The sequence below is a fragment of the Bubalus kerabau genome, chromosome 17 (genome assembly GCF_029407905.1).
Source record: "Bubalus kerabau isolate K-KA32 ecotype Philippines breed swamp buffalo chromosome 17, PCC_UOA_SB_1v2, whole genome shotgun sequence".
NCBI lineage: Eukaryota > Metazoa > Chordata > Mammalia > Artiodactyla > Bovidae > Bubalus > Bubalus kerabau.
The window spans coordinates 38,068,380-38,093,667 of record NC_073640.1 but is presented as its reverse complement, the minus strand read 5'-3'; the positions used below and the strand labels follow the sequence as shown (position 1 = coordinate 38,093,667).

The 25,288-nt window shown below is 38.8% G+C and overlaps 1 protein-coding gene across 2 annotated transcripts in view; it reads right to left on the bottom strand.

Annotated features, from left to right (window-relative positions):
* Positions 1-25,144, bottom strand: part of LRRC36 (leucine rich repeat containing 36) — a 60,318-nt gene extending 35,174 nt beyond the window's left edge. For both annotated transcript variants that reach the window (XM_055551720.1, XM_055551721.1), the window contains exons 1-5: positions 25,057-25,144; positions 13,655-13,782; positions 10,098-10,290; positions 9,230-9,326; positions 6,254-6,342 (exon numbers count right to left, since the gene is read on the bottom strand). In XM_055551720.1, coding sequence (XP_055407695.1) covers positions 6,254-6,342; positions 9,230-9,326; positions 10,098-10,290; positions 13,655-13,782; positions 25,057-25,138 — 589 coding nt within the window. In that variant the 5' untranslated portion in view covers positions 25,139-25,144. The remainder of the gene's footprint in view (positions 1-6,253; positions 6,343-9,229; positions 9,327-10,097; positions 10,291-13,654; positions 13,783-25,056) is intronic.
* Between the last annotated feature and the right edge of the window lie 144 nt (positions 25,145-25,288).

Below are 25,288 nucleotides of genomic sequence, written 5' to 3'. Positions count from 1 at the left end.
TCTCCCGGCAATCTTGATTCCAGCTTGTGCTTCTTCCAGCCCAGCGTTTCTCATGATGTATTCTGCATAAATAAGCAGGGTGACAATATACAGCCTTGACGTACACCTTTTCCTATTTGGAACCAGTCTGTTGTTCCATGTCCAGTTCTAACTGTTTCTTCCTGACCTGCATACAGGTTTCTCAAGAGGCAGATCAGGTGGTCTGGTATTCTCATCTCTTTCAGAATTTTCCACAGTTTATTGTGATCCACACAGTCAAAAGCTTTGGCATTGTCAACAAAGCAGAAATAGATGTTTTTCTGGAACTCTCTTGCTTTTTCGATGATCCAGCGGATGTTGGCAATTTGATCTCTGGTTCCTCTGCCTTTTCTAAAACCAGCTTGAACATCTGGAAGTTCATGGTTCACGTATTGCTGAAGCCTGGCTTTAAGAATTTTGAGCATTACTTTACTAGCATGTGAGATGAGTGCAACTGTGCAGTAGTTTGAACATTCTTTGGTATTGCCTTTCTTTGGGATTGGAATGAAAACTGACCTTTTCCAATCCTGTGGTCACCACTGAGTTTTCCAAGTTTGCTGGCATATTGAGTGCAGCACTTTCACAGCATCATCTTTCAAGATTTGAAATAGCTCAACTGGAATTCTATCACCTCCACTAGCTTTGTTCATAGTGATGCTTTCTAAGGCCCACTTGACTTCACATTCCAGGATGTCTGGCTCTAGGTGAGTGATCATACCATCGTGATTATCTTGGTCATGAACATCTTTTTTGTACAGTTCTTCTGTGTATTTTTGCCACCTCTTCTTAATATCTTCTGCTTCTGTTAAGTCCATACCATTTCTGTCCTTTATCGAGCCCATCTTTGCATGAAATGTTCCCTTGGTATCTCTAATTTTCTTGAAGAGATCTCTAGTCTTCCCCATTCTGTTGTTTCCTTAATCTGGGTCATTAAGGCCTTTATTGTACAATTCTTCTGTGTATTCTTGCTGCCTCTTCTTAAGCTCTTCTGCTTCTGTTAGGTCCCGTTTACTTGAATATGCCCATCCGGTTTTCTTGAAGAGGTCTCTAGTCTTTTCCATTCTATTGTTTTCCTCTATTTCTTTGCATTGTTCTCTTACAGCTTTCTTATCTCTTCTTACTATTCTCTGGAACTCTGCATTCAGTGTGCATATCTTTCCCTTTCTATTTTGCCTTTTGCTTCTCTTCTCAGCTATCTGTAAGACCTCTTCAGATAACCATTTTGCCTTCTTGCATTTCTTTTTCCTTTGGGATGGTTTTGGTCACTGCCTCCTGTGCAATGTTACCAATCTCCGTCCATAGTTCTTCAGGCATTCTGTTTACCAGATCTAATCCCTTGAATCTACTTGTCACCTCCACTGTATAATCATAAGGAATTTGATTTAAATCACACCTGAATGGTCTAGTGGTTTTCCCTACTTTCTTCAATTTAAGTGTAAATTTTGCCCTAAGAAGGTCATGATCTAAGCCATACTCAGCTCTAGTTCTTGTTTTTGCTGACTGTAGTATAGAGCTTCTCCACCTTTGGCTGCAAAGAATATAATCAATCTGATTTTTGTATTGACCATCTGGTGATGTCCATGTGTAGAGTCATCTCTTGTGTTGTTGGAAGAGGGCAACAACATTGAGGACATTATGCTAAGTGAAATAAACCAGTCACAAAAAGACAAATACTGTATGATTTCTCTTCTATAAGAGACTCAGAGCAATCAGTATCAGAAAGAGAGAAAATAGAATGGTGATTTCTAGGGGCTACAGGGAGGGTAAGATGGGGAGTTATCATTTAATGGGTGTAGTTCAGTTTTATAAGATGAAAAGAGTTCCAGAGGGCTGGTGGTGATGGTTGCACAATGTTATGAATGCATTTAATACCAGTGAACTGTTCACTTAAAAATGGTTAAGATGGGAGAAGGAAATGGCAACCCACTCCAGTAATCTTGCCTGGAAAACACCATGGACAGAGGAGCCTGGCAGGCTGCAGTCCATGGGATCACAAGAGTCAGACACGACTTAGCGACTAAACCATCCACCACTACAAAGTGAATATATGCCTAAAGATAATATGTGAAAAGGATATTTGCCATATACTAGCTAGTTTTTTGGTGGGAGGGTGGGAGTCAAGGAAGACTTGGGATTATTTTTTCATCAACTTCCATTTTATACTTATTTATAATGGTCATTATTTTTACTAATACTGTAAAACTATGAAAATGAATAAAATACTAAAAGTTTCATATAAAAAAATGGTTAAGATGGTAAATCTTATACACATTTTACCACAATAAACATTTCTGAGAAAAAAAAAACATAAAGAGATGGAAAAAAGATCAGTAGTTGCCAGGGGTAAGAGGGGAGTAAGGGAAGACTACGTGAGCACAGCGTTTAGGCCAGTGAAACTATTCTGTATGATACTAAAATGGTGGATACATGTCATTATATTAATACATTTACCAAACCCATAGAATGTACACTACCAAAAAGGAACCCTAATGTAAACTAAGGACTTCAGGTGATAATAATGTGTCAATGTAGGTTCATCAGTTGTAACAAAAGCACCACTCTGATGCCTGTTGTTGGCAGTGAGAGAGGCTATACATGTGTAGAGGCAGGAGGTATATAGGAACCCTGTATTTCCTGTTCAGCTTTGCTGTGGATCTAAAACTATTCTAAAAAACAGTCTATTTTTTCAAATAGCAGACTAATATTGCAAAGCAGTATTTCTGCTCTTACATCTTTTAAATATTTTCCATAACTGCATCAAACAAAAACATGAAATTAAAGGGCCTCACACTGCCTGTGGACCTCTGAAAGTATCCCTGCTCTAGGAGTTCACAACACTGAGTTTGAGGAATACTGATCTGTGTCATTTATTTAACGTTTTCATATGCACTGCCTGAAATTGTGTTACTTAGCTTTTTCATGTTTTGTCTCATTATCTTATATTGCAAGTGATTCAGGAAATGACTGAATTTTCTATTTCCAGAGTATATGTTTCAGAAGATAATTTATGTGAGTTTACAAAAAGAAAAGAGGAAAAAAAGTTGGATGAGAATCAAAAATTTCACTAAAAAGATTGGACTTTGATTTGGGTCATAAAGAGAAGGATTTTAATTCAAGCACTGAAGGCAGAAGGGACAGCATTAGTTCAACGGCTAAAGAGAGAAAAAGGAGAGAGTGGTTTGACTTGATTGAAGCATCGTATATTGTAGTTGAGAAACAGGAGATATAAGGTTTCAGGGTAGGCTGAAGAGATGAGCTCCAGCAGTTTTGTTTTTTTTTTGTAATTAATTATTTGGCTGTGCTGTGTCTTAGCTGCTGCACATGGGACCTTTGATCTTTGTTGCGGCACGTGGAAACTTTAGTTGCAGCAAGTGGGATCTAGCACCCTGACCAAGGATTGAAGCCAGGCCCCCTGCATTGTGTGTACAGTCTTAGCCACCAGGGAATTTCCACAGCTACAACTTAGAGGAGCCCTGTGTGTCAGATTGAGGACTCTAACTTCAGCTATGAGTGGGAGCCATGCAAGTTTTTGAGCAGGCAAATATAATAATCACAGTTGAGTTTTAAGAGAATTAATCTGACAGGAAATACAAAATGAACTGAATAAAGAAGAAACTAGGAGGCAGCACAGTATAATATTTAAGAGGACTTTGATGACTGACAGACTAGAGTTTACATCACAGCTTTGCCACTTAGTGTATAATTAGAGCAAATTATTTCACCTCTTTTGGGCCTGGTTTCCTCACACATGAAACAAGGATAATTATAATCACCTTCAAGGTTATTGTGAGGATTTAATGAGATTATATACATAGCCTGGCCTAGAATTTATACTCAGTGCATGATAGATATTAAACATGCCTGTTAAGAGACAGCAAAGGGAAAAGAAAGCTCGTTAATTGTGAATCATACTCTATGGTATAAACATTCAACTGGATTTGGGGGAGGGAGAGAATTATAACCCTCTCTGATTCTGAGCCTGAATAATGGGAAAGTGGTGGTAACACTAAGGAAACCCTGAGAGCTGTTTAGGTCTGGAGGAAATGGCGTTCGTTTGAGTTTTTAACATGTTTAGTGTAAGAGGCTGGAAAATTATTCAGTGGTGATTCCAAGTGTATGTTAATAGTTAGTCAACAGAAATGGGGAACTGATGCAGAGAAACTGTACAAGTTGTCAAAGCTAGACCATTTTGTTTAAGAGTCATCAACAGGGAGGAAATAAAGCTAACTGTGCAAACAGATGAGCTCAATAGGGCAAAGAGTAGACAAAGAGAATCTGAAGGCATAGCCTAGGTATGCTTATTTTAGGGGTATGGGAAAAGAGAGAGGGAACTTTGAAACAGTCAAAGATTATACAGTGAAGAGACCAGGATGAGGATACAAGACAGTGAAGATTCCCTGCCATCCTAAATGACTGGTGGGAAAGCACTGTTTGAACAATTGAGCTGCTGCTGCTGCTGCTAAGTCACTTCAGTCATGTCCGACTCTGTGAGACCCCATAGACGGCAGCCCCCCAGGCTCCCCTGTCCCTGGGATTCTCCAGGCAAGAACAGTGGAGTGGGTTGCCATTTCCTTCTCCAATGTAAGAAAGTGAAAAGTGAAAGTGAAGTCTCTCAGTCGTGTCCAACTCTTCACGACCCCATGAACTGCAGCCCACCAGGCTCCTCCATCCATGGGATTTTCCAGGCAAGAGTACTGGAGTGGGGTGCCATCGCCTTCTCCAGAACAATTGAACTAGTGGGTAATATTTTCTAGAAAGTTTTGTCTTAGCCTGTGGCACAAACATTAATGTGGTATAACCACTTTAGTCATACTGGATTACTAACAGTGCTTACAGGCAACACTCCCCAGGGATCTAGCACAAAACATAATTTTCAGCAGAAAGCAAAGATTTTTAACGTTTCAAAGCAGCAAAATAAATTTAATATTAAAAAAAAAATTCCAGCAACAGCTGGAGCTTCTGAGCACCTTTAGAAACGGGCCCTGTGTCTAGTAAAGCCGTTTGTTCTCAGTAAAGGCTGTGTACTTTAAAACATTTTAATTCACAGAGTGACTGTGTGTGCTTATGACATATAATGATATAAATGACCTTTAATTCAGCTCATACAAAAAATGTAATCAAATTATGCTTCAGTGTATCTTTGTCTTTCTGGAAATGGATACATAGATGCTTATACTTACAAAAAGATAGGAAAGCTGTATATCAAATTAACTGAGATTTTCTTTAGGGGAAAGTCTTCTGAGTGATTAAAATGTTCTTTGGGCTTTTCAGTACTTTCCAAAATAATTACAATAGAATTTTATCAATTTTGAAATATAAAAAATGCTATTTAAAATTAAATAGAGCAATCTATGGTCCATGACTTACATGTGACCTCTAAGACCTCTGAGACCTCTAAGAAAGGAAAATAAATATCATACCTCACTATGGCTTAATTTACCATGAAATTTTACATGAAAATAATTTGTCAATTAATATCTACATAGATAGATACAAAGTCAGGAAATAAAATACTGTATATTACAAATTGAAAACCCTTTGTGTCTAAACTACATCATCAATCTATTAATTACTGTTGAGATTTTAAGGATTAATTTTTAGAGTTTGTAGACCCTTCAAAAAAAGGGACAGAGACCTCAAGCCAGAAAAAATTTTCTCAAGTGAAAGGTCATCTGATGAGTGCCAAATTAATCCATATGGGCCCACTGCATGCAAGTTCTCTACTGTAAAGCTTTCTTCTAGCCTGTGGCATGACCATGAATGTAGCATAACATTTTATTCACGTTGGATTTCCAATACTGCTTACAGGCAACAATCCCCAAGAATATAGCACAAATAGATTCTGCAGCTGCAAAGTTTCAAGGTGGAGACACCAAGAGGCTAAGGGTGTGAGCTGCACTGATGCAGATGAGTCCTGAGTCTGTGGCTAATGAATCCTGTGGGGATTGGCAATGCAATTTTCAGGATGTACTAATGATATAAAGTGATGTAAGTGAAACTGAACTCTCTGAGTACAGCTTGTACACTTTGATGGGTTCTGGCTTAGGCCTGCTTAGTAAATAGGGCTTCTCTGGCAGTGAGAGAAAGAAGGAAAAACACAAACTGGTAAACCTTGTGCTTGCTTCAAATCTATGTTATTTCTCAACTATTTTGTCTTCATCCTACTCAAAATTGGCCATAATAACAGAAACAATTAATGTTTTAATTGTTTTGTGGTCAGAAAGGGAAAACTTACCAGTTTCAATTCTGTTATCACTATCAGTGCTGACTTTTGATGCAGTGCTCTCATTTGTTACACAGTTTTTTACTGTCTTCTCCCTAGAGCTGTCACATCAAATAAATTATTTAAAACTGAAAGAAGCTTCTGAGATCATGAGTAAAGGCTATTTAGAAAAAAACATTTCAGGGTAATCAGATTTTTTTTTTCCAAATGCTCCAGAACATATTATTTTCACAAATATTTCAGTTAAAGCTATTTTTTTTAAAGTCATAGTATTTTCATTGGGAAATGAGAAAGAAAGACACTACAGTTCACCCTCCAAAGCATGAAAGCCAGAAAATTCCGAACTTAGATACTCTGTTTTCTTGACATAAACTTAGGTCTGGATGACTCAAGGAGTATTATTTTATATTATAAAATAAAAATGTTTTCTTTTGAATTAAAAACTTCATAGGACACAGAAAGGATGGTTCTTCTACCAAGAATTACAATGGAGACAACTATAACCATTAGTTTGAAAAAGAAATAAGAAAGGCGAGTGTTTGCACTTGATTGATGTAGTATGGTAAGACTGGTGTGTACAGATTGGGAAATACATTAAGTACAAACAGCCTAAACTATGAGCCAAGCACTTTACTCTCATCATTTCATTTAATCATAAAAGCTCTCCCATTAATCTATAATCACCATTTTATAGGTTGGGAGACTTGGGACTCAGAAAGGCTTAAAAGAAAAGTCCTTCACCCAAGGTTGGAGAGCTTATAGAGTACTAATGTTAATTCTGGACACTTGAGCAACATTTTACTTCTGTTTTTGCAATCACTATAAGGTAACTAAACAGAAATATAGTGGTGATAATTGTTTGCCTCACTAGGAAGTTTATTCAGTTATACATTAACTCACCTCTGGATTTCTGTAGTAAACAAGGTACTCCAATGCATTTAAAATAGGAATTAATTTACAAAGTACATATACAAATAATTTTTAAGAAATATTCCATTTCTTTCTAGGGTGAATTTTAGTCTATGTAAATTAATCTCATTAACCTCAGGGCTTCCCAGGTGGCCCAATGGTAAAGAATCCACCTGCAAGGAAGGAGACCTGGGTTCAATCCCTGGGTCAGGAAGATTCCCTGGAGAAGGAAATGGCAACCAACCCCAGTATTCTTGCTTGGGAAATCCCATGGGCAGAGGAGCCTAGCAGACTACAGTTCATGGGGGTCACAAAAGAGTCAGACTTAGCGAATATACAACAACAACAAATTAAACTGGACTTTAAAATATAGGGAACTTATGGGCTTCCATGGTGGCTCAGTAGTAAAGAATCCACCTGACAATGCAGAAGCCACAGGTTTGACCCCTAATCCAGAAAGATCTCACATGTCAAAGAGCAACTAAGCCCATGCACCACAACTATTGAGCCTGTGCTCTAGAGCCACAGCTACTAAATTCCTCGTGTGTGGAGTCCATGCTGTGCAACAAGAGAAGCCATCTTAATGAGAAGCCTGCACACTATAGCTATAGAGTAGCCCTTGCTTGCTGCATCTAGAGACAAGTCCAAGCAGCAATGAAGACTGAGCAGAGCCAAAAATAAACAAATATTTTTTAAAATAGGGAACTTAAAAAAAATAGAGAAATAAGGCTGCTCTCTGAGGGTTACATTACAAAACATATAATGGATGAGAACAGAGACAGGCAGAGTCACCAGAAAAGAGCAGGATCCCAGGCCAACAGGCATGGACTTCACTTAATCATCATTCAGCAAACTATTTCTCAGCACCGCTCATGGGCCAGACATTGTTCTAGGCGCTAGGGATACTGCCGTAAACAAGACAAGCAAGGTCTTTGTTCTCATGGAGCTTATATTCTAGTGGAGGGGAAAGATAATAAAGAGGTAAACAAAAAACATTCTGAGGAAGAATATTTAGTGTTGTGTGGACATTTTCATATCTTATCAAATTAAAAATGGTATGTATAGGAAGCAAACTGCTATAAAATAAATATATTTATTATTTTATTATTAATATATTTATATATTGATTGTATGATATATAAGGTCCTATGTTGTTATAATATATAAACATGCACAGACAAAATACACACACACATATACATATACCTAAAACTAAGAAGATATTTACCATAATATAATTAGTGTTTCTTTCTGGATAGTGTGATTATAAGTGGCTAACATTGTTTTTTTCTCTACTTTCCATATTCTCACAATAAATACACATTCTTTCTATCATCAGAAAAAAAGTACTAATAATACATCTACATATGTGTATAGGTACACAGATGTCTGAAAGGATGTATACCAAACATTACTAGTAGTTAACTTAGTAGCAAAATATAGGGTGATTCTGACTTTTTCTCCTGCACTTCTGTGTTATTTAAATTGTTTATCATAAACTTCTATTTTTCAAAAATAATAAAACAACTTTTTTTAAAAAGCATGAATTTGGGGGTAGAAGATATGGTACCTTATTTTGACAGAATTTTAGTAATAAAAAATGGAAAAATCTACCATTCTGATACTTTAGAGCTTAAAGGGCCATTTACTTTTGGTTTTGTACAAAAATGCTTCTCTTACCATTCTTTAACAAATTTATCTCTAATGATCCTACCCATGGTAATGTATGTAATCCTCCTAATTCAATAGGAAAAGACCATGTATAACTCTACCAAGAAAGGGCTGACAAACATTTATGGGAATAAGTAATCCCATAAAATCCCTATCTATAAACTCTGAACAATAACTTTAGAGAATGTACAATTATATCCAAAGAAGACACAGTGGTTCAAGAAAGCAGAAATGTTCCACTGATGGCCAGATTCTCACCCTAGATAAATCTGAAAATTCTGCATAGATTCTAATCTGAGGGTTCTTACAACTTGTAGAGATTTCTGCTGGATAATGAAAAAAGTTAAGCAGGAATTCACTACTCTCTGTCCAGAACCAAACTAAAAAAATTTTTGGTAAAAATCTTACCTTTTTTCCACCTCTAAAAGAAAATTTTCACTGTTGCCCAACTGACTAAAATGCAGCTTGGCAGCTTTTCTCTCACTTTCTCGTACAGCTCGGTCATCTGGAGGCAAAAACCGTGGTCTGAGCATATTTCTTTTTTGGAGTAAACAGTAGTGGGTCAGAAAAGCATTTTCACAGAGTAAAAACTAAAGATCAGTCTCATCTTTTGTTTGAGACGGGTCACAGAATAATGCTATTATGTTGTCACTGGAGTAAGTAGTAACTCAGGGAGACTACAGGGACACCATAGCAACAACTGTCACCTAAGTGTAACTATCACTACAAGAAAGTACAGTTTAGGCAGCAAACAATCCAAATGGCCTAATCTTAAAGGCTGAAAGTCACAACATTTCTAAAAGACTTTAGCTTCCCTATAACTTTCCCAGGAGCATGTAACACAGAAGTTTATATCAATGAGAATAAAATTATAAAGAAATACAGACTAACTCATTTGAAGGAATATTTATTGTTCCTCGCTAACTAAGCCTCAAAAAGTTGCTATATTCATTTTCTACTGCTAATGTAGTTACAAAGTTGGGGCACCTGGAAAAATAAATGTCAACCTGGAAACTTTTTGTTGGGGAGGAAGTGGTGGTGAAACCATCAACTGAAGAAAACTAAAGCTGGAAGTAACTGATAAAATCATAGATTGTCATTCAATAAACAATAAAAGGACTCGTCATACATCCTGCCAACACAAACGTTACATAAATATTGACTAATAAACAAATATATCCTGTCAGTGCACACTCTGGGCCAACATCCAAAAGGTTAGGAGGCAGCTGGTTTAAAGTAAGAATTGGGGACAAAGAACAAGGGAGGAGGGTCTCACCCAGTTTCTCCAGAGTTTGTAGCGTATAGACAGCAAAGAGCCTATAATCTGTATCTTTCCTGACAACAGGATTGAGTCTCAAATCTAGTTCTTTAAGGAAGGGTAAAGGCTGTAGGCGGGACACCTCCACTAATGAAGGAATGTTGTTATAATATAAATTCAGGTCTTGGAGTGAACATAAATACTGGATGCCCTGCAAGGAAAAGACCACATTATGAAAGTGCACGTTGGGAAGGATTAGGAATCTCACAGATAAAGGTAGAAATATAAATATTATTTTTCATCCTTAAACAATTACCCGAGTCACCCATGACAAAGGCAGGGTTGAAATTCCCATTTAGTTGCCTGAGAATAAGAATGCTGCAGCCCATGGGCACTGGGTGTGCTATACATTAAATAATTCACTGATATCATACATTTCCTCCTTTATAAGCTCTGACATCCATATATCTGCAGTCAGTTCTATACTTCTGTTGCCTCTCATCACTTTCCCAATCTAATCCTTCCTGGTAGTAGCCAAACCAAGTCACTTTTGCACTTCTCTCACCCTTGCTACAACCACTCGCCTGACTCCAAAAGCCCTCAAGAGGGAGGGAGGCAAAAGAGAGATGGTTCTAAGGAAAGGATTTGGAGAAAAATTAAGTGTGTATGTATTTTGTTGTTGTTCTGTCACTAAGTCGTGTCTGACTCATTGTGACCCTATGGACTGCAGCACGCCAGGCTCCTCTGTGCTTCACTATCTCCTAGACTTTGCTCAGATTCATATCCATTGAGTTGGTGATGCTATCTAACCATCTCATCCTCTGCTGCCCCCTTCTCCTTTTGCCTTCAATCCTTCCCAGCATCAGGGTCTTTTCCAATGAGTTGGCTCATCACATCAGGTGGCCAAAGTATTCCATGTATATGTTCTTATATTAATATCTCAAGACCTCACTTTTAGGATAAAAGGACTACATGGCAAAACCAAACAATTCAATCTCCAAATCTTCCCTCCTGGACCAATCTGGAGCCCTCTTTTTCCCCTTCAGAGTTACTGCCACCACACAAGCTCCCCATCCTCCAATTAGTCAGTTCCTCTTGGTAGAAATGCTCTTCTTCTTCTGTTCTCTCTCTGTGGACTTAGCAACCCCATCCCCTCCACTTCTCTAGCAACAGTGCAATCAGAACTGGTACACTTGAGAGGAAAAGCCACAGTTTTTCTCCTTTACTAAAACCTACTATTGAAACTAATTGCTTAATTTTCATGTATTTAGCTAGTTAGATGCTTTGGCCCAACACTAAATTTCAGGACAATATTTCAAAACATGTACATATATGTATAGTCACACACTTTTAATATTAAAAATGCTTACCATAAAAGGAACTCTGTCATTGAGAGTTATTTCAGAAAGGTAAAATTATTTTCCATCACCTATTTATAAAATAATGTTTATCTTCTTTTCTCATTTAAAATTAACCTTTTTTAATTGCAGGAAGTTTAGAAAACTCAAGGTATATTCAAAACATTTCTGAATTGAACCCTGCCTACAGTTCAACACATTTCTTTCTGGCTATTTTCAGTTCCATTAACTTCTACATTGTGAAAGGATCAACGGTTAGGAGTATTTATCAATGCTTTTGGCGTCACTCTCAGGGTAGCACACCATTAGGGCTGTCTTTAAATGTATCTAATATCCCAGCTCAAGTAATCTTTTTGTGTCTACTTACTAAAGTAGATTACTACTTTAGATTACTACTAAAGATTACTAAAAGTAATCTTTTAATGTCTCAGTATAATAGTCAAGGAAACGATTCCAATCCTCCTCTCACGTTTCCCCATTGGCATAAATTCATGTATTCTCAATGCTACACTAGAAATAAACACAAAACATTTCCCCCTTGAAAAAATTAAGCAAAATGATCAGAGCTGCTAGAGATGAATACCTGCAGATAAATCACAGAAGTAAAAAAAAAAATCTAGAAAACTGGCATTTACTAAGTGCTTTCTATATGCCAAACACTACCAGGAATCTTATATATGTAATTTTTGATTAGTTGTGCTAATTGATTAATCTTCACAACAGTTTTTCAGGCAATTTACAGAAGTAGAAAGAAAGGGAGTGCAAAAGCAAATGACAGCAATGTTCATTCAATCTTTTTAGTCTGAAAAAACAAACAGATAAAAATACATATGAGAAGAGGAGGCCTAAATAACTCTGTATTAATACTTTCTGATATAGGTGAGCCAGATACAAAGGGCTGTTATCGAAGATTCTAAAGACCTAGTTTAACTTGGAATTTCTGCTCTTAGAACCCTACTTGGAAATTTGATCTAGCTTAGATTTCTTCTTTCAGGGCCCTTAGTTTTAGATCTTGAGATCGGGTCTGATTTGTGTTGTTGAACAAGTTTCCCCTAAGAAATGCAAAACTGGCAGAATAATCCAGATCAGTAACCAATCTTGGACAGCATCGGTAAGTCTTTCACCTTCAATCTTGCAAAGAAGGGTTTTATCAAGAGAGACTTGTAGCTGGGCAAAAAGGGAATAGTGGAAGAAATACTATTTGGGGGTCTACACAAAGAAAAGAAATTTTCCATTTCTGTGTGTGAGGGTGTTTATGTTTGTAGAGTTCTTGCTTTGTTTGCTAATCCTCACACTTTCTGCTTAAGCATCTACTTTCCTGAACTGTCCTCTGCTCCACCAGCTCCTGGCCTGGAAGTTTTTCTTTGTTTTCAAGACCATCATTTTCTCCCCCTCCTGGAAAAAAATCACAATAGCAATCTAGGCCAGTGTTTCTCCATATATGTTCCATGCATCAACATCATCAGAATCCCCTGGGAATGTCCTGGACCCACTGCATATTAACTGAAACTCTCTCTCAAAATAGGGACTAAGATTCTACATTTTTATTAATATTTTATTTATTATTTTTTATTATTTATTTTGCCATGTCACACAGCTTGTGGGATCTTAAACATGAGTCCTAATCACTAGACTGCCATCCAATCTCTAAGAATCTGTACTTTTAACAGTGTTCCTCATAATTTTTTTCACACACATTAAGAATCACTGGAGAAGGCAATGGCAACCCACTCCAGTACTCTTGCCTGGAAAGTCCCATGGATGGAGAAGCCTGGTGGGTTGCAGTCCATGGGGTCACTGGAGTCGGACATGACTGAGTGACTTCACTTTCACTTTTCACTTTCATGCATTGGAGAGGGAAATGGCAACCCACTCCAGTATTCTTGCCTGGAGAATCCCAGGGACGGGGGAGCCTGGTGGGCTGCCGTCTATGGGGTCGCACAGAGTCGGACACGACTGAAGTGACTTAGCAGCAGCAAGAATCATAACTATTGCCCTAGGCAGTGACAGTTTTCTTTCAGTATAAAGGAAATTTTTTCCCACTATCTTATAATTTAAAATGTCAAATGTAAAGCAAAATTGAAAGAATTTTATGGTGAATAACAAAATTTAGTTTGGAAACATTTAAAAGGATATTCCCCAAGCTGATATTCTTTTATTTTTTCCCATCAAAAAAAAAAAACAAAAAACTGTCTGGTCATAAAACACAGAACTTACCTTCAGGCTAGTGATCAAATTTCTTGATAAATCTAAGGATCGGAGACTTTTAAAATTTCTAAAGGCATCACCGATGGAATGGATTTTTCCAGCATAAGATCCCTGCAATGAAAGAGACTCCACCAGTTCTGAAAAGAGATCATCAGTAGATATATTATGATCTTTGCTTGGAAAAAGAGCAGAGTCATTGAAAAACAGGCCTTCCTTTCTCCCATATCTCATCTGTGAAAGGTCCTACATTTAAGGCTCATAAAAAGAACAGATCTTCCTTTTAAAATTAGCAATATGGTCTAATGCAGTGACATCAAGACTTGGTTTTACAGAAACCTTGAGTTTCTTTAATTACCCTGAATGATGTAGTAAAAATCTCCCAAAGTTCTCAAAACAAACAACAAATTCAGCAATCCCACTGCTAGGATTTAGCCCTATAGATAGTACAGCATTTTGCCAGGACATATGATATAGACCAGAAGGATGTCAATTTCAGGAAAGTTTCAGGATAGTGAAAGAAAGAAAGAGAGGGAAGGAGGGAGGGAAGAAGAAAGGGAGGGAAGGAGAAAGGAAAAGGAGAAAAAGAAAACCGTCAAAGGGCTCATCAGTAGAAGAGCAGAACCAGATGGTCTAAGCAGCAGTGCATTGAACAATGTACTAGATCTGTGACCTTGTAAAAGTCACTTAACTTCTCTGTGCATCCATTTCCTCATGTGAAAAATGGAGATTACAACATTACTTACCTCATAAGATGTTGTAAGGATTTAATGACTATATGTATTGTGTATATACAAATATATAGTTATTGCTGTTGTTTAGTCTCTAAGTCATGTTCAACTCTTTGCGACCCCATGGACTGTAGCCCACCAGGCTTTTCTGTCCATGGGATTTCTTAGGCAAGAATACTGTTATGGGTTGCCATTTCCTTCTCCAGGGAATCTTCCCAACCCAGGGATTGAATCCGCATCTCCTTCATTGGCAGGTGAGTTCTTTACTGCTGAGCCACCAGGAAAGCCCATAAACATATACACATATATGTGTGTGTGTGTGTTGTGTGTGTGTGTGTGATAGAGAGAGGGAGACAGAGAGAATACAAAACTTAGAATAGTGTCTGACATATGGTGCTATATACATGCTAATTATTATTATATAGTCATTTAAAACAATGAGGTAGATTTGTAGATGTTTATATGGAAAGATCTCAAAGACACTGAGGAAAAAGTGTGACTTTGTGTCTGTATATGTATGACTGTGTTTTAAAGAATGTATGTGTGTGTGTACTTATGTGTGTATATGTGTGTGTATATATATATACATACATCAGATCAGATCAGATGAGTCGCTCAGTCGTGTCCGACTCTTTGCGACCCCATGAATCGCAGCACACCAGGCCTCCCTGTCCATCACCAACTCCCGGAGTTCACTCAGACTCACGTCCATCGAGTCAGTGATGCCATCCAGCCATCTCATCCTCTGTTGTCCCCTTCTCCTCCTGCCCCCAATCCCTCCCAGCATCAGAGCCTTTTCCAATGAGTCAACTCTTCGCATGAGGTGGCCAAAGTACTGGAGTTTCAGCTTTAGCATCATTTCTTCCAAAGAAATCCCAGGGCTGATCTCCTTCAGAATGGACTGGTTGGATCTCCTTGAAGTCCAAGGGACTCTCAAGAGTCTTCTCCAACACCACAGTTCAAAAGCATCAATTCTTCGGCGCTCAGCCTTTTTCACAGTCCAACTCTCACATCCATACATGACCACAGGAAAAACCATAGCCTTGACTAGACGAACCTTTGTTGGCAAAGTAATGTCTCTGCTTTTCAATATGCCATCTAGGTTGGTCATAACTTTCCTTCCAAGGAGTAAGTGTCTTTTAATTTCATGGCTGCAGTCATCATCTGTAGTGATTTCGGAGCCCAGAAAAATAAAGTCTGACACTGTTTCCACTATTTCCAGTGTTGCCCCATCTATTTCCCATGAAGTGATGGGACCGGATGTCAAACTAGACTTCTGACAGCACTGAAAAGAGGAGAAGTTCAAAAGCAAGCCAATAGGAACTCACTGATAAGTGTGGTGGGCCAAAATGAGAACAGGAACAAAAACTGGAAGGAGGTTCTGCAGAATCCCATTTGCAGGTGACTGCCAAGGAACTGCACCAAAATAAGTTCTTAAGGTACTGGAGCAGTCTAGGCCCTATAAACTATTAAAAACATGAAACAAGATCCTTTTCAAGACAGATTCATCCCTGAAAGAAATAACTGGAACAGAATTCACATTGAATGGAATACAGACAATAGGTTCAAAAGAAAGAGAAGGTATAGATACAAGTCCGGGAGGGAAGCAGAGACTGCAGATCTCAGGAAGCTTAAAGCCCTATTTTCAATTCTTCGTGAACACAACAGAAGAGGGAGCTCCAAACCCTGAAACTAGAAAAGTTATTCTGGCCCAGCTAAAAGTATAGAAAACTTAACGCACTTTAACAAAGAGACACAGAAAAGGTTTATAGTCAAATTGTATATGAGGTTATTGAAACAAAAGAGAACAAAAACAGAATAGCATCCCTAAAGAATGAAAGCACTCCAAAAAGATACATCCACAAAACAAATGAAACTTTTAACTTAGTATTTCAAAACAAATTTCAAAAGCTAAAAGATGTCATAACAAAGTGTAGCAGTTCTCAAAACATCGTCCCTAGATCCCTGGAGGTCCCTGAGACATGTACAGGGGTCCACAAAATCAAAACTATTTTTAAAAATTATTTTCATAATAATATTAAAACATTAACAACTCTTTTTACTATGCTGATATTTGCACATATGGTATAAAAGCAAAAACTACTGAGGCCTTAGAATGACTTGAGGCAGTGGCATCAAACTTTACTCTTAGTCATAATATTGTATTCTTCACCATTATACGCATGCAGTTAAAAAAAGAGCCACTTTTTCTTAAGAATGTCCTTGAAAAAGCAGTAAAAATGGTTAATTTTAGTAAATCTTGACCCTTGAGTATGTCTTTTTTATATAGTGTTCCTAAATGGTAGGTATTCATGAAGTATTTCTGCTGCATACTGAAGTATGGTGGATGCCTAGCAAGAAAACACTTGTGTGGGTTTCGAGATGCCAGCTTAACTAGCCATTTTTTTGGGGGGAGGTAACTATTGTTACTATAAAATTCTGACATACTTGAATGGCTGTGAGACATTTTCTTAAAAATAAAGTGAGACCATCACTTCAGTCAAAACAAGTAATAACTGTTGCCAATTATTAACATATAAGCTTTCAAGCCGAAATTAGAATTTTGATAAACTTGTATTTGCCACCATAAACTTGACAGATTCCAAAACCTAAAGCTCTCTCTAGTGAAATTTGTGATGATATTAACAAATATGATTTTTTAATGTTATATAATGAAATTTGTCAATATTTGGAAGATCTACATAAGTCAGTGAGTTAATATCTTTTAAATGATGGATGCATGATGTTGATGTACCAATGGATTTTAATATAACAGAGTACAAAAAGTTCAACAATATGGTTTTAGATTTCAGATACAACTAACCTTTAAGAAACTACCACTTGCTCAGTTTTCATGTCATAGCAAAGAAGGAAATATGCACTGAAGGAAATATGCAAAGAAGGAAATTCACTGAAAATGCTATTTAAATACTTCTTCCTTCTAGGAGGGCTTCCCTGGTGGTCCAGTGGTTAAGAATCCATCTTGCAATGCAGGAGACACCAATTGGATCCCTAGTCTGAAAGATACCACATGGCACAGGGCAACTACAGCTTTGCACCACAACAACTGAGCCTGTGCTTTGGAGCCCACCAATTATGACTACTGAGTCTGTGCAGCAACTACTGAAGCCTGTGCACTCTACAGCTTGTGCTCCACAAGAGAAGCCACTGCAATGAGAAGCCCGCAAACTGCAACTGAAGAGTAGCCTCCATTCTCTGCAAGCAGAGAAAGCCAGTGTGCAGCAGTGAAGAGCTGACATACCCTAAATAAATATTCCCCTTTTCCAACTATATATCTATATAAGGCATGACTTCATATATATATATATTTCAAACAACATATTTAACACAGAAGAAGATATGAGAATATGGATGTCTTCAATTAAGACATTAAAAAGACATTATATATGTTAACATGTAATGGTTATGTTACGGTTATCTTTTAATGAATTACAAATAAATATTTTAAAATTTTCTGTTTCAACATCAAATATGGTAAATATAAATAGATATAATAATCCACATTAACCAAAGCTCTTTGCATAATATTTAAGTAAGAGTATAATGGAATCCTGATACCAAAAATTTTGAGAATTGTTAAAAAATATAAATTAGACTGAGTGGCTTATAAACAACAATTATTTCTCACAGTCTGGCGACTGGAAGTCCAAGTTCAGGGTGTTGGCATGACCAGGTTCTGGTGAAAGCCTTCTTCCAGGTTCCAGACTGCCTACTTCTCCAGTGTCCTCACAAAGTGGAAGAGGGCAAGGGAACATTCTCTTTGATCTCCATTATAAAATCATTAATCTCTTTTATGAGGGCTTCCCTGGTGGCTCAGACAGTAAAGAATTGGCCCACAATGCGGGAGACCTGGGTTCAATTCCTGTGTCAGGACGATCCCTTGGAGACGGGAATGGCAACCCACTCCATTATTCTTGCCTGGAAAATTCCATGGACAGAGGAGCCTGGTGGGTTACAGTCCATGGAGTTGCAAAGAGTTGGACACAACCGAGCGACTAACACTCTCCTTCACTTTCAAGACCTGATCACCTCCCAGAGGCCATACCTCTTACTACCATCATATTAGGCATTAGAATTTCAACATATGAATAGTTTGGGGGGAGACACAAGTATTCAGACTAGAGCATGCGGGCAATAGGAACTCTCATTCACTGCTAGTGAAATGCAAAGGAATAGCCACTTTAAAAGATAGTTTGGCAGTTTTTTACAAAGCTAAAGATGGCATGCTGCAGTGCTGCAGTCCATGGTGTCACAGAGTCAGACATGACTGAGCGACAACTGAACTGAAACACGGCTTTTACTGTAAGATCTAGCAATTATAGCTCCTTGGTATTTACTCAAGTAAGTTGAAAGTTTATGTCCCCACAGAAACCTGAATGTAAATGTTTATGGCAGCTTTATTCATAACTGCCACAACTCAGAAGCAACCAAGATATCCTTCAATAAGTAAATGAATAAACAAAACTATGGAACATTCATATAGTGGAATATTACCCAGCAATAAAATCACCTATGGACCAAGCCATGGAAAGACATGGAGCACCCTTAAATACACATAACTAAATGAAAGAAGTCAGGTTGAAAACATTCTGCATAATATTCTGAAAAAGGTAACACCAAAAATATCAATGATATACAGTATGATGACTAGTTACTAATACTGCATTGCATATTTGAAAGTTGCTAAGAGTAGATCTTAAAAAGTTGTCATTCTAAGAAAAGAAAATTTTGTTACTATGTAAAATGATAAATGTTACATAGACATATTGGTACGATCATTTTGCAATGTATACAAACATCATGCATTATGTTGTACACCTGAAACTAAGTTAATATTATATGTCAATTATACATCAGTGAAAAGATTTTTTTTTTAATTTTTAAAGAATCAGTGGTTCCCAGGGAATATATACTGTATGATTACAACTACATGACATTCTGAAAAAGGCAACAGGATAAAGGTCAGTGGTTTCCAGAGGTTCACTGGTGGGGGAGGGATGAACAGGTATAACAGTGAGGATTCTTAGGACAGTGAAACTGTTCTTTTGATACTTTAATGGTGCACACATGACTATATATTTGTCAAAGCACATGGAACTGTACAACACAAAGAGTGAATCCTAATGTAAACTATAGATCTTAGTTAATAATAATGTATAATTATTGGTTCAACAACCATAACAAATGTACTGCGTGAATGCAAGATATTATTAATAGGAAAACTGGAAGGGGATATAAGGAAGGTGTGATGAAGGAAGAGTATATGGAAACTCTGTACTTTCTGCTCAATTTTTCTGTAAACCTAAAACTGCTTTAAAAATTAAAGTCTATTAATAATAATTTTTAAAAGAAATCAAGTACACTTTGTGCTAAAATATGGATGAACCTTAATAACAACATGCTCAGTGAAAGAAGCCAGACACAAAAGACCACATATTGTATGATTCCATTTATATGAAATATCTAGAACAAACAAATCCATGGAGACAGAAAGCAGATTTGTGGTTGCCTGGGACCACTTATTGTGAGGAGCTGGAAATAAGGACTGACTGCCTAAAGAATACGAGGTCTCCTTTTATGCTCTGGAACTATACAGTGGTGATGGTTATACAATGCACTAAGTGATACTGAAATGCATACTTTAAATTTTACAGGATGTGAATTATATCTCAAAAAAAAGGGAAAAAAATCCCTTGAGGGCACCATATTGGTAGCTCTGTAGTATGCAATGACCTAATACACTGAGAATCTTGTTCAGTTCAGTTCAGTTCAGTCACTCAGTCGTGTTGGACTCTTTGCGACCCCATGAATCGCAGCACACCAGGCCTCCCTGTCCATCACCAACTCCCGGAGTTCACTCAGACTCATGTCCATTGAGTCAGTGATACCATCCAGCCATCTCATCCTCTGTCATCCCCTTCTCCTCCTGCCCCCAATCCCACCCAGCATCAGAGTCTTTTCCAATGAGTCAGCTCTTCGCATGAAGTGGCCAAAGTACTGGAGTTTCAGCTTCAGCATCACTCCTTCCAAAGAACACCCAGGGATGATCTCCTTTAGGATGGACTGGTTGGATCTCCTTGCAGTCCAAGGGACTCTAAGGAGTCTTCTCCAAAATCACAGTTCAAAAGCATCAATTCTTCGGTGCTCAGCCTTCTTCACAGTCCAACTCTCACATCAATACATGACCACTGGAAAAACCATAGCCTCGACTAGACGAACCTTTGTTGGCAAAGTAATGTCTCTGCTTTTCAATAGGCTATCTAGGTTGGTCATAACTTTTCTTCCAAGGAGTAAGCGTCTTGTTACCATGGGCCAAAAGCTAAGGTCAGTTATGATTTCATTCACTGCCCTGGCTGCATTTCACATGCCTTTCACTGTATTCTATTTCAAAAAGCAGACGTTTTAACATTTTTAAAGGGAACTAGAATTATCAATCAAATGATAAACTGCCACTGGGACAGATGTTCTTTGATGATTCATATGAAGTACAGGTCTTGGGCTTTCCTGGTGGCTCAGACAGTAAAGAATCCACCTGTAATTTGGGAGACCTGGGTTCTATCTCTGGGTCAGGAAGATTCCCTGGAGAAGGGAATGGCTACCCACTCCAGTATTCTTGCCTGGAGAATTCCAAGGACAGAGGAGCCTGGTGGGCTATGTTCACAAAGAGTCAAACACGACTTACCGACTAACACACACAGTTAAGAGATTATGCACTCAGTTTCAACAGTTATAGAGTGAAGACAAATAGACTGTAGAACAAATCAAACATTACACATTATAGATCTCAAGAACAACAGAACGATCTTCCAATTTTACTCCATGAGCTATAATAACTCCACTGCGCAAAAACATGTTTTATTGATGACAACAACAAGTAATCCCTTTATAGAAAACCATTTATATAGTTCACTTACAAACTGAATTAATAATAAAGCTTATTTATAATAATGATGAAACAGTTTCAAGTAAATAAAACAAATAAAAAAGGCCTCGGGAATCTACATGAAAGATCTCCCACTACTAAATTCAGGACAAATTCAGCATCAATTATAATAACTGCAAGGGACTGGAATACACCAAAATATTTAAATCCATAAGTTTATAATTATATTAAGAAAACAATGCTACAACTAGTGAAGCCCACACACCTAGAGCCCAAGCTCCACAACAAAAGAAGCCACCATAATGAGAAGCCCATGCACTGCAACTAGAGAATAGCCCCTGCTCGCTGCAACTAGAAAAACCCAGCACACAGCAACGAAGATCCAGCAGAGTCAAAAATAAAAGAAAGATATTACTGTTAAATATTTTTAGGTTTTATGTGTGATTTTTAAAATAGTTCTAATCTCTTGAAGATAAATACTAAAATATTCATGGGTTAAGTCATATGACTAGGACTTGTTTCAAACTAAACAGTGCACAGAGCTTTCCTGGTGGTCTAGTGGTTGAGAATCCACCTGCCAATGCAGGGGACACAGATTCCATCCCTGCTCCTGGAAGAGCCCACATGCCTCATGGCAACTAAACCCATGTGCCACAACTACTGAAGCCTGTGCTCCTAGAGCCTGTGCTCTGCAACAAGAGAAGCCATCACAATCAGGAGCCCTTGCATCACAACTAAAGAGCAACCTACACTTTCTGCAACTACAGAAAGCCCACGAGCAGCATCAAAGACTCAACACAGTCAAAAATAAATAAATAAATCTTAAAAAAAAAATAGTTCAGGGGTCTGAGGGTAGATAGATGATAGGCAGGGTATAGATGAAAGAAGATTGGCCATGAACTGATGATAACTATTGATATTAGGTTGATTGCAATTCACTATTCTGTCATCTCTACTCTTGGATATATTTGTGAATTGCCATAATAAAAAATTGTAAAGTAAGTACAAATGCTCATATATGTAGAGAATATGTAGAGAGAGCTATCCAAAATATTAGAAACAGTGATCACTGTTAGGAAGGAAAACTGGGGCAGGGCCAAGGAGGGGGGGAGAGGCTCAAGACTTACTTTTCATAGTACAGTTATTATAGTATGCATATAATAAGTTAATTAATGGAATTATTTTTAGGAACCAAAAAGTATATAATTGCATATTTTATCTTCCTTCCTAGTAATTATCATTAGCCTGCAAATATGCTCTAGGGTATCATGTCTTTAAAAACTTGTTCTTAATTCCATTTCATATCCTCTAGCTAATATTCCACTTATGCATTATCCTTTATAGCCAAATTTCTCAGCAAAAGTTTTTATCTTCTCTATTTCTTTTCCCTCACATATTATTCCCTTTTCATCCCAACCCGGCCTGGCTTGCTTCCTCCCTACTCTTCTCTAGTTAGTTACCATTGAGTTCCATGTTGCCAAATCTAACAGACACTTCTCTGCATTAGGTTGCTCAGCCTGTCAATAGCATTTGACACTTCTGACCACTCCCTCCTTGAAACAGTGGTTGTGGTTTAGTCGCTAACTCCTGTCCAACTGTTGTGATCCCATAGACTGCAGCCCACAAACTCCTCTGGTGGTTTAGTTGCTAAGTCTTGAAACACCATGGACTGTAGCCCGCTAGGCTCCTCTGTCCATGGGATTTTCCAGGCAAGAATACTGGAGTGGGTTGCCATTTTCTTCTCCAGGGGACCTTCCAGACCCAGGGATCGAACCCGGGTCTCCTGTGCTGCAGGCAGTCTCCTGCATTGCAGGTGGATCCTTTGCTGACTGAGCCACCAGGGAATTACTTGATACAGTGCAAGTGAAAGTGAAGTTGTTCAGTTGTGTCCGACTCTTTGTGACCCTATGGACTGTAGCCTACCAGGTTCCTCCGACCATGGGATTCTCCAGGCAAGAGTACTGGAATGGGTTGCCGTTTACCCTTTATTAAATTCCAAAACATCACTTTCTTTCTCCCCTATTTAAGCTTTAAACATTGAAATGCCCTAGGGCTGAGTCTTAAGCCTTCTATTGTCTATCTACATTATCCAGCCCCATGGCTTTAAACACCATTTATGGGACTTCCCTAGTGGTCCACTGGTTAGGACTCCATGTTCTCACAGCCCCAGGCCTGAATTCATTCCCTGATTGGAGAACTAATATTGCACAAGCCAAGTGGCAGCCAAAAGAAAGAAAGAAAAAAGGTATCTATGTTTTATTGGTAGTAAAAAAGCAAATTGCCAAATCATATTGATATATATGCTCTATTCCTTAAAAAAAAAAAAAGGAATATGTTTGTAAAAGCAGTGGAAAAGTATAGAAGGAGGGAGAGGGAAGAATTTTTTTTTACTTTAGAGACTTTTGTATTGTTTGAATTGTCAGAATGAGCAAAATTAATTTTGTTATTCACATATAATAAAAACAAGCAAAGAAGCCCCCCCCCAAAAAAATCCTGCCACATATTATTCTAGCTGGATAATGGAAGGCATATGTGCCCCCCCCAATCAAATTGAATAAATTGTTTAAAACAAAGGAGAGGAAGAAAGAAAGAAAGAAAGGTACACCAGTACGTCAAGCCAATGAAGCTTTTCAAATTAGGGGAGCACAAAGTGGTTTGGAAAAGAAAAACCTGAAATACCTACATCAATCTATTGATATGCACACCAAACCATCATGTAGTGTTTGTTACCAGCATGTACTAATTTCGATAAATTTTAAATAAATTTAAATAAAATAAAACCAAATTATTGCATATTCCCCCAATAAAAAGTACTAGAGAAAGCAAGAAAGGCAACTTTTTGTTGTGGTTAGAGGACAGGCTCTGGAATCAGAGTCTGGATTAATAAACCATCACTGGATTACTTAGGGCTGTGCGACTTGGGGCATGAGTCTAAACCTAATTTTCCTCAACTGTTAAAAAAAGGGGGGAGGGTTCAAAATTGAATCAGGAACGCTGATAACTTTTCCAACATTTCTACTCCATAAAAACTTAGAAAAGCAAGCTGAGTGACTCAGACCCCAGGTCAAAGGTGGGGTCATTGGTCACTACGCCAGGTTCACCTCAGGACGAAGCGATCTAAACGCTTCGATCTATCAGCTACTATTCCTTTTACCTCAGGCCCCTTTCGAGTCTCATGAGGCGACACATACAGATGGATCAAGGAAATGGCCAAGTTCTAGAGGAGAAGACTGGACGAAGAGAGGGCTGGCTCATCAAGAAACATCCTTTTCTATTTCACCCTAATCAAGCAAATTGGGGTGGAAGTTTCCGGAACTGCCAAAATCAACCTTTCGTGTCTCCTCCAATAGCACCCCAACTTCGAACGGCCTTTCTCACAGCGCTTCCCTTCTCCCACTAGTAGCCCCTCTTGGGGCTCAGTTTCCTTCCACTTAGTCCAGTTCTCTGTTCCTGGCCTCAGGGTCCGCTTAACCCCGTTTCTCCTTCTCCCTTTTAGACTCTGCTCCCCTGCCTCAATTTCTCGCCCTCTGCCCCAGACTCCCCGGTAACTGCAGTTCCTTCACCGCTACCTCCGCGTAACCCCTCCTCCGCTTCAGGGGCCGCTCCTCTAACTTAGGGGGGGGCCCCTCTACCTCAGGGAGCGCTCCTCTACCTCAGAGACTGCTCCGCCGCCGCCGTTCCCCCGTGACTACCTCAGGTTCCTCTGCCTCGCCCTCAGTTTGCTCCCCTCAGCTTCGAATCCCGGGCTCCCGGCCCAGACCCTCCCAGCCGGGCCCTACCGGGCTGCTCCAGGGTCAGCGCCCCCAGGCGGCGGATGCCCTCCTCGTCCAGCTCCCACTGCTCCGCCATCCCTGCCCGCATGCCCCGCGGCGTCGCTCACCTGTCGCGGCCCGCGAGACCTCCTGTCGCGCCCCAAGCCCCGCCCAGCGCCGCCAGGCCCCGCCAGGCCCCGCCCCGCCCCGCCCCGCGCCCCGCCCCGCCCCGCGCGCCGCCGCGCTCCCGAGGTCCGTT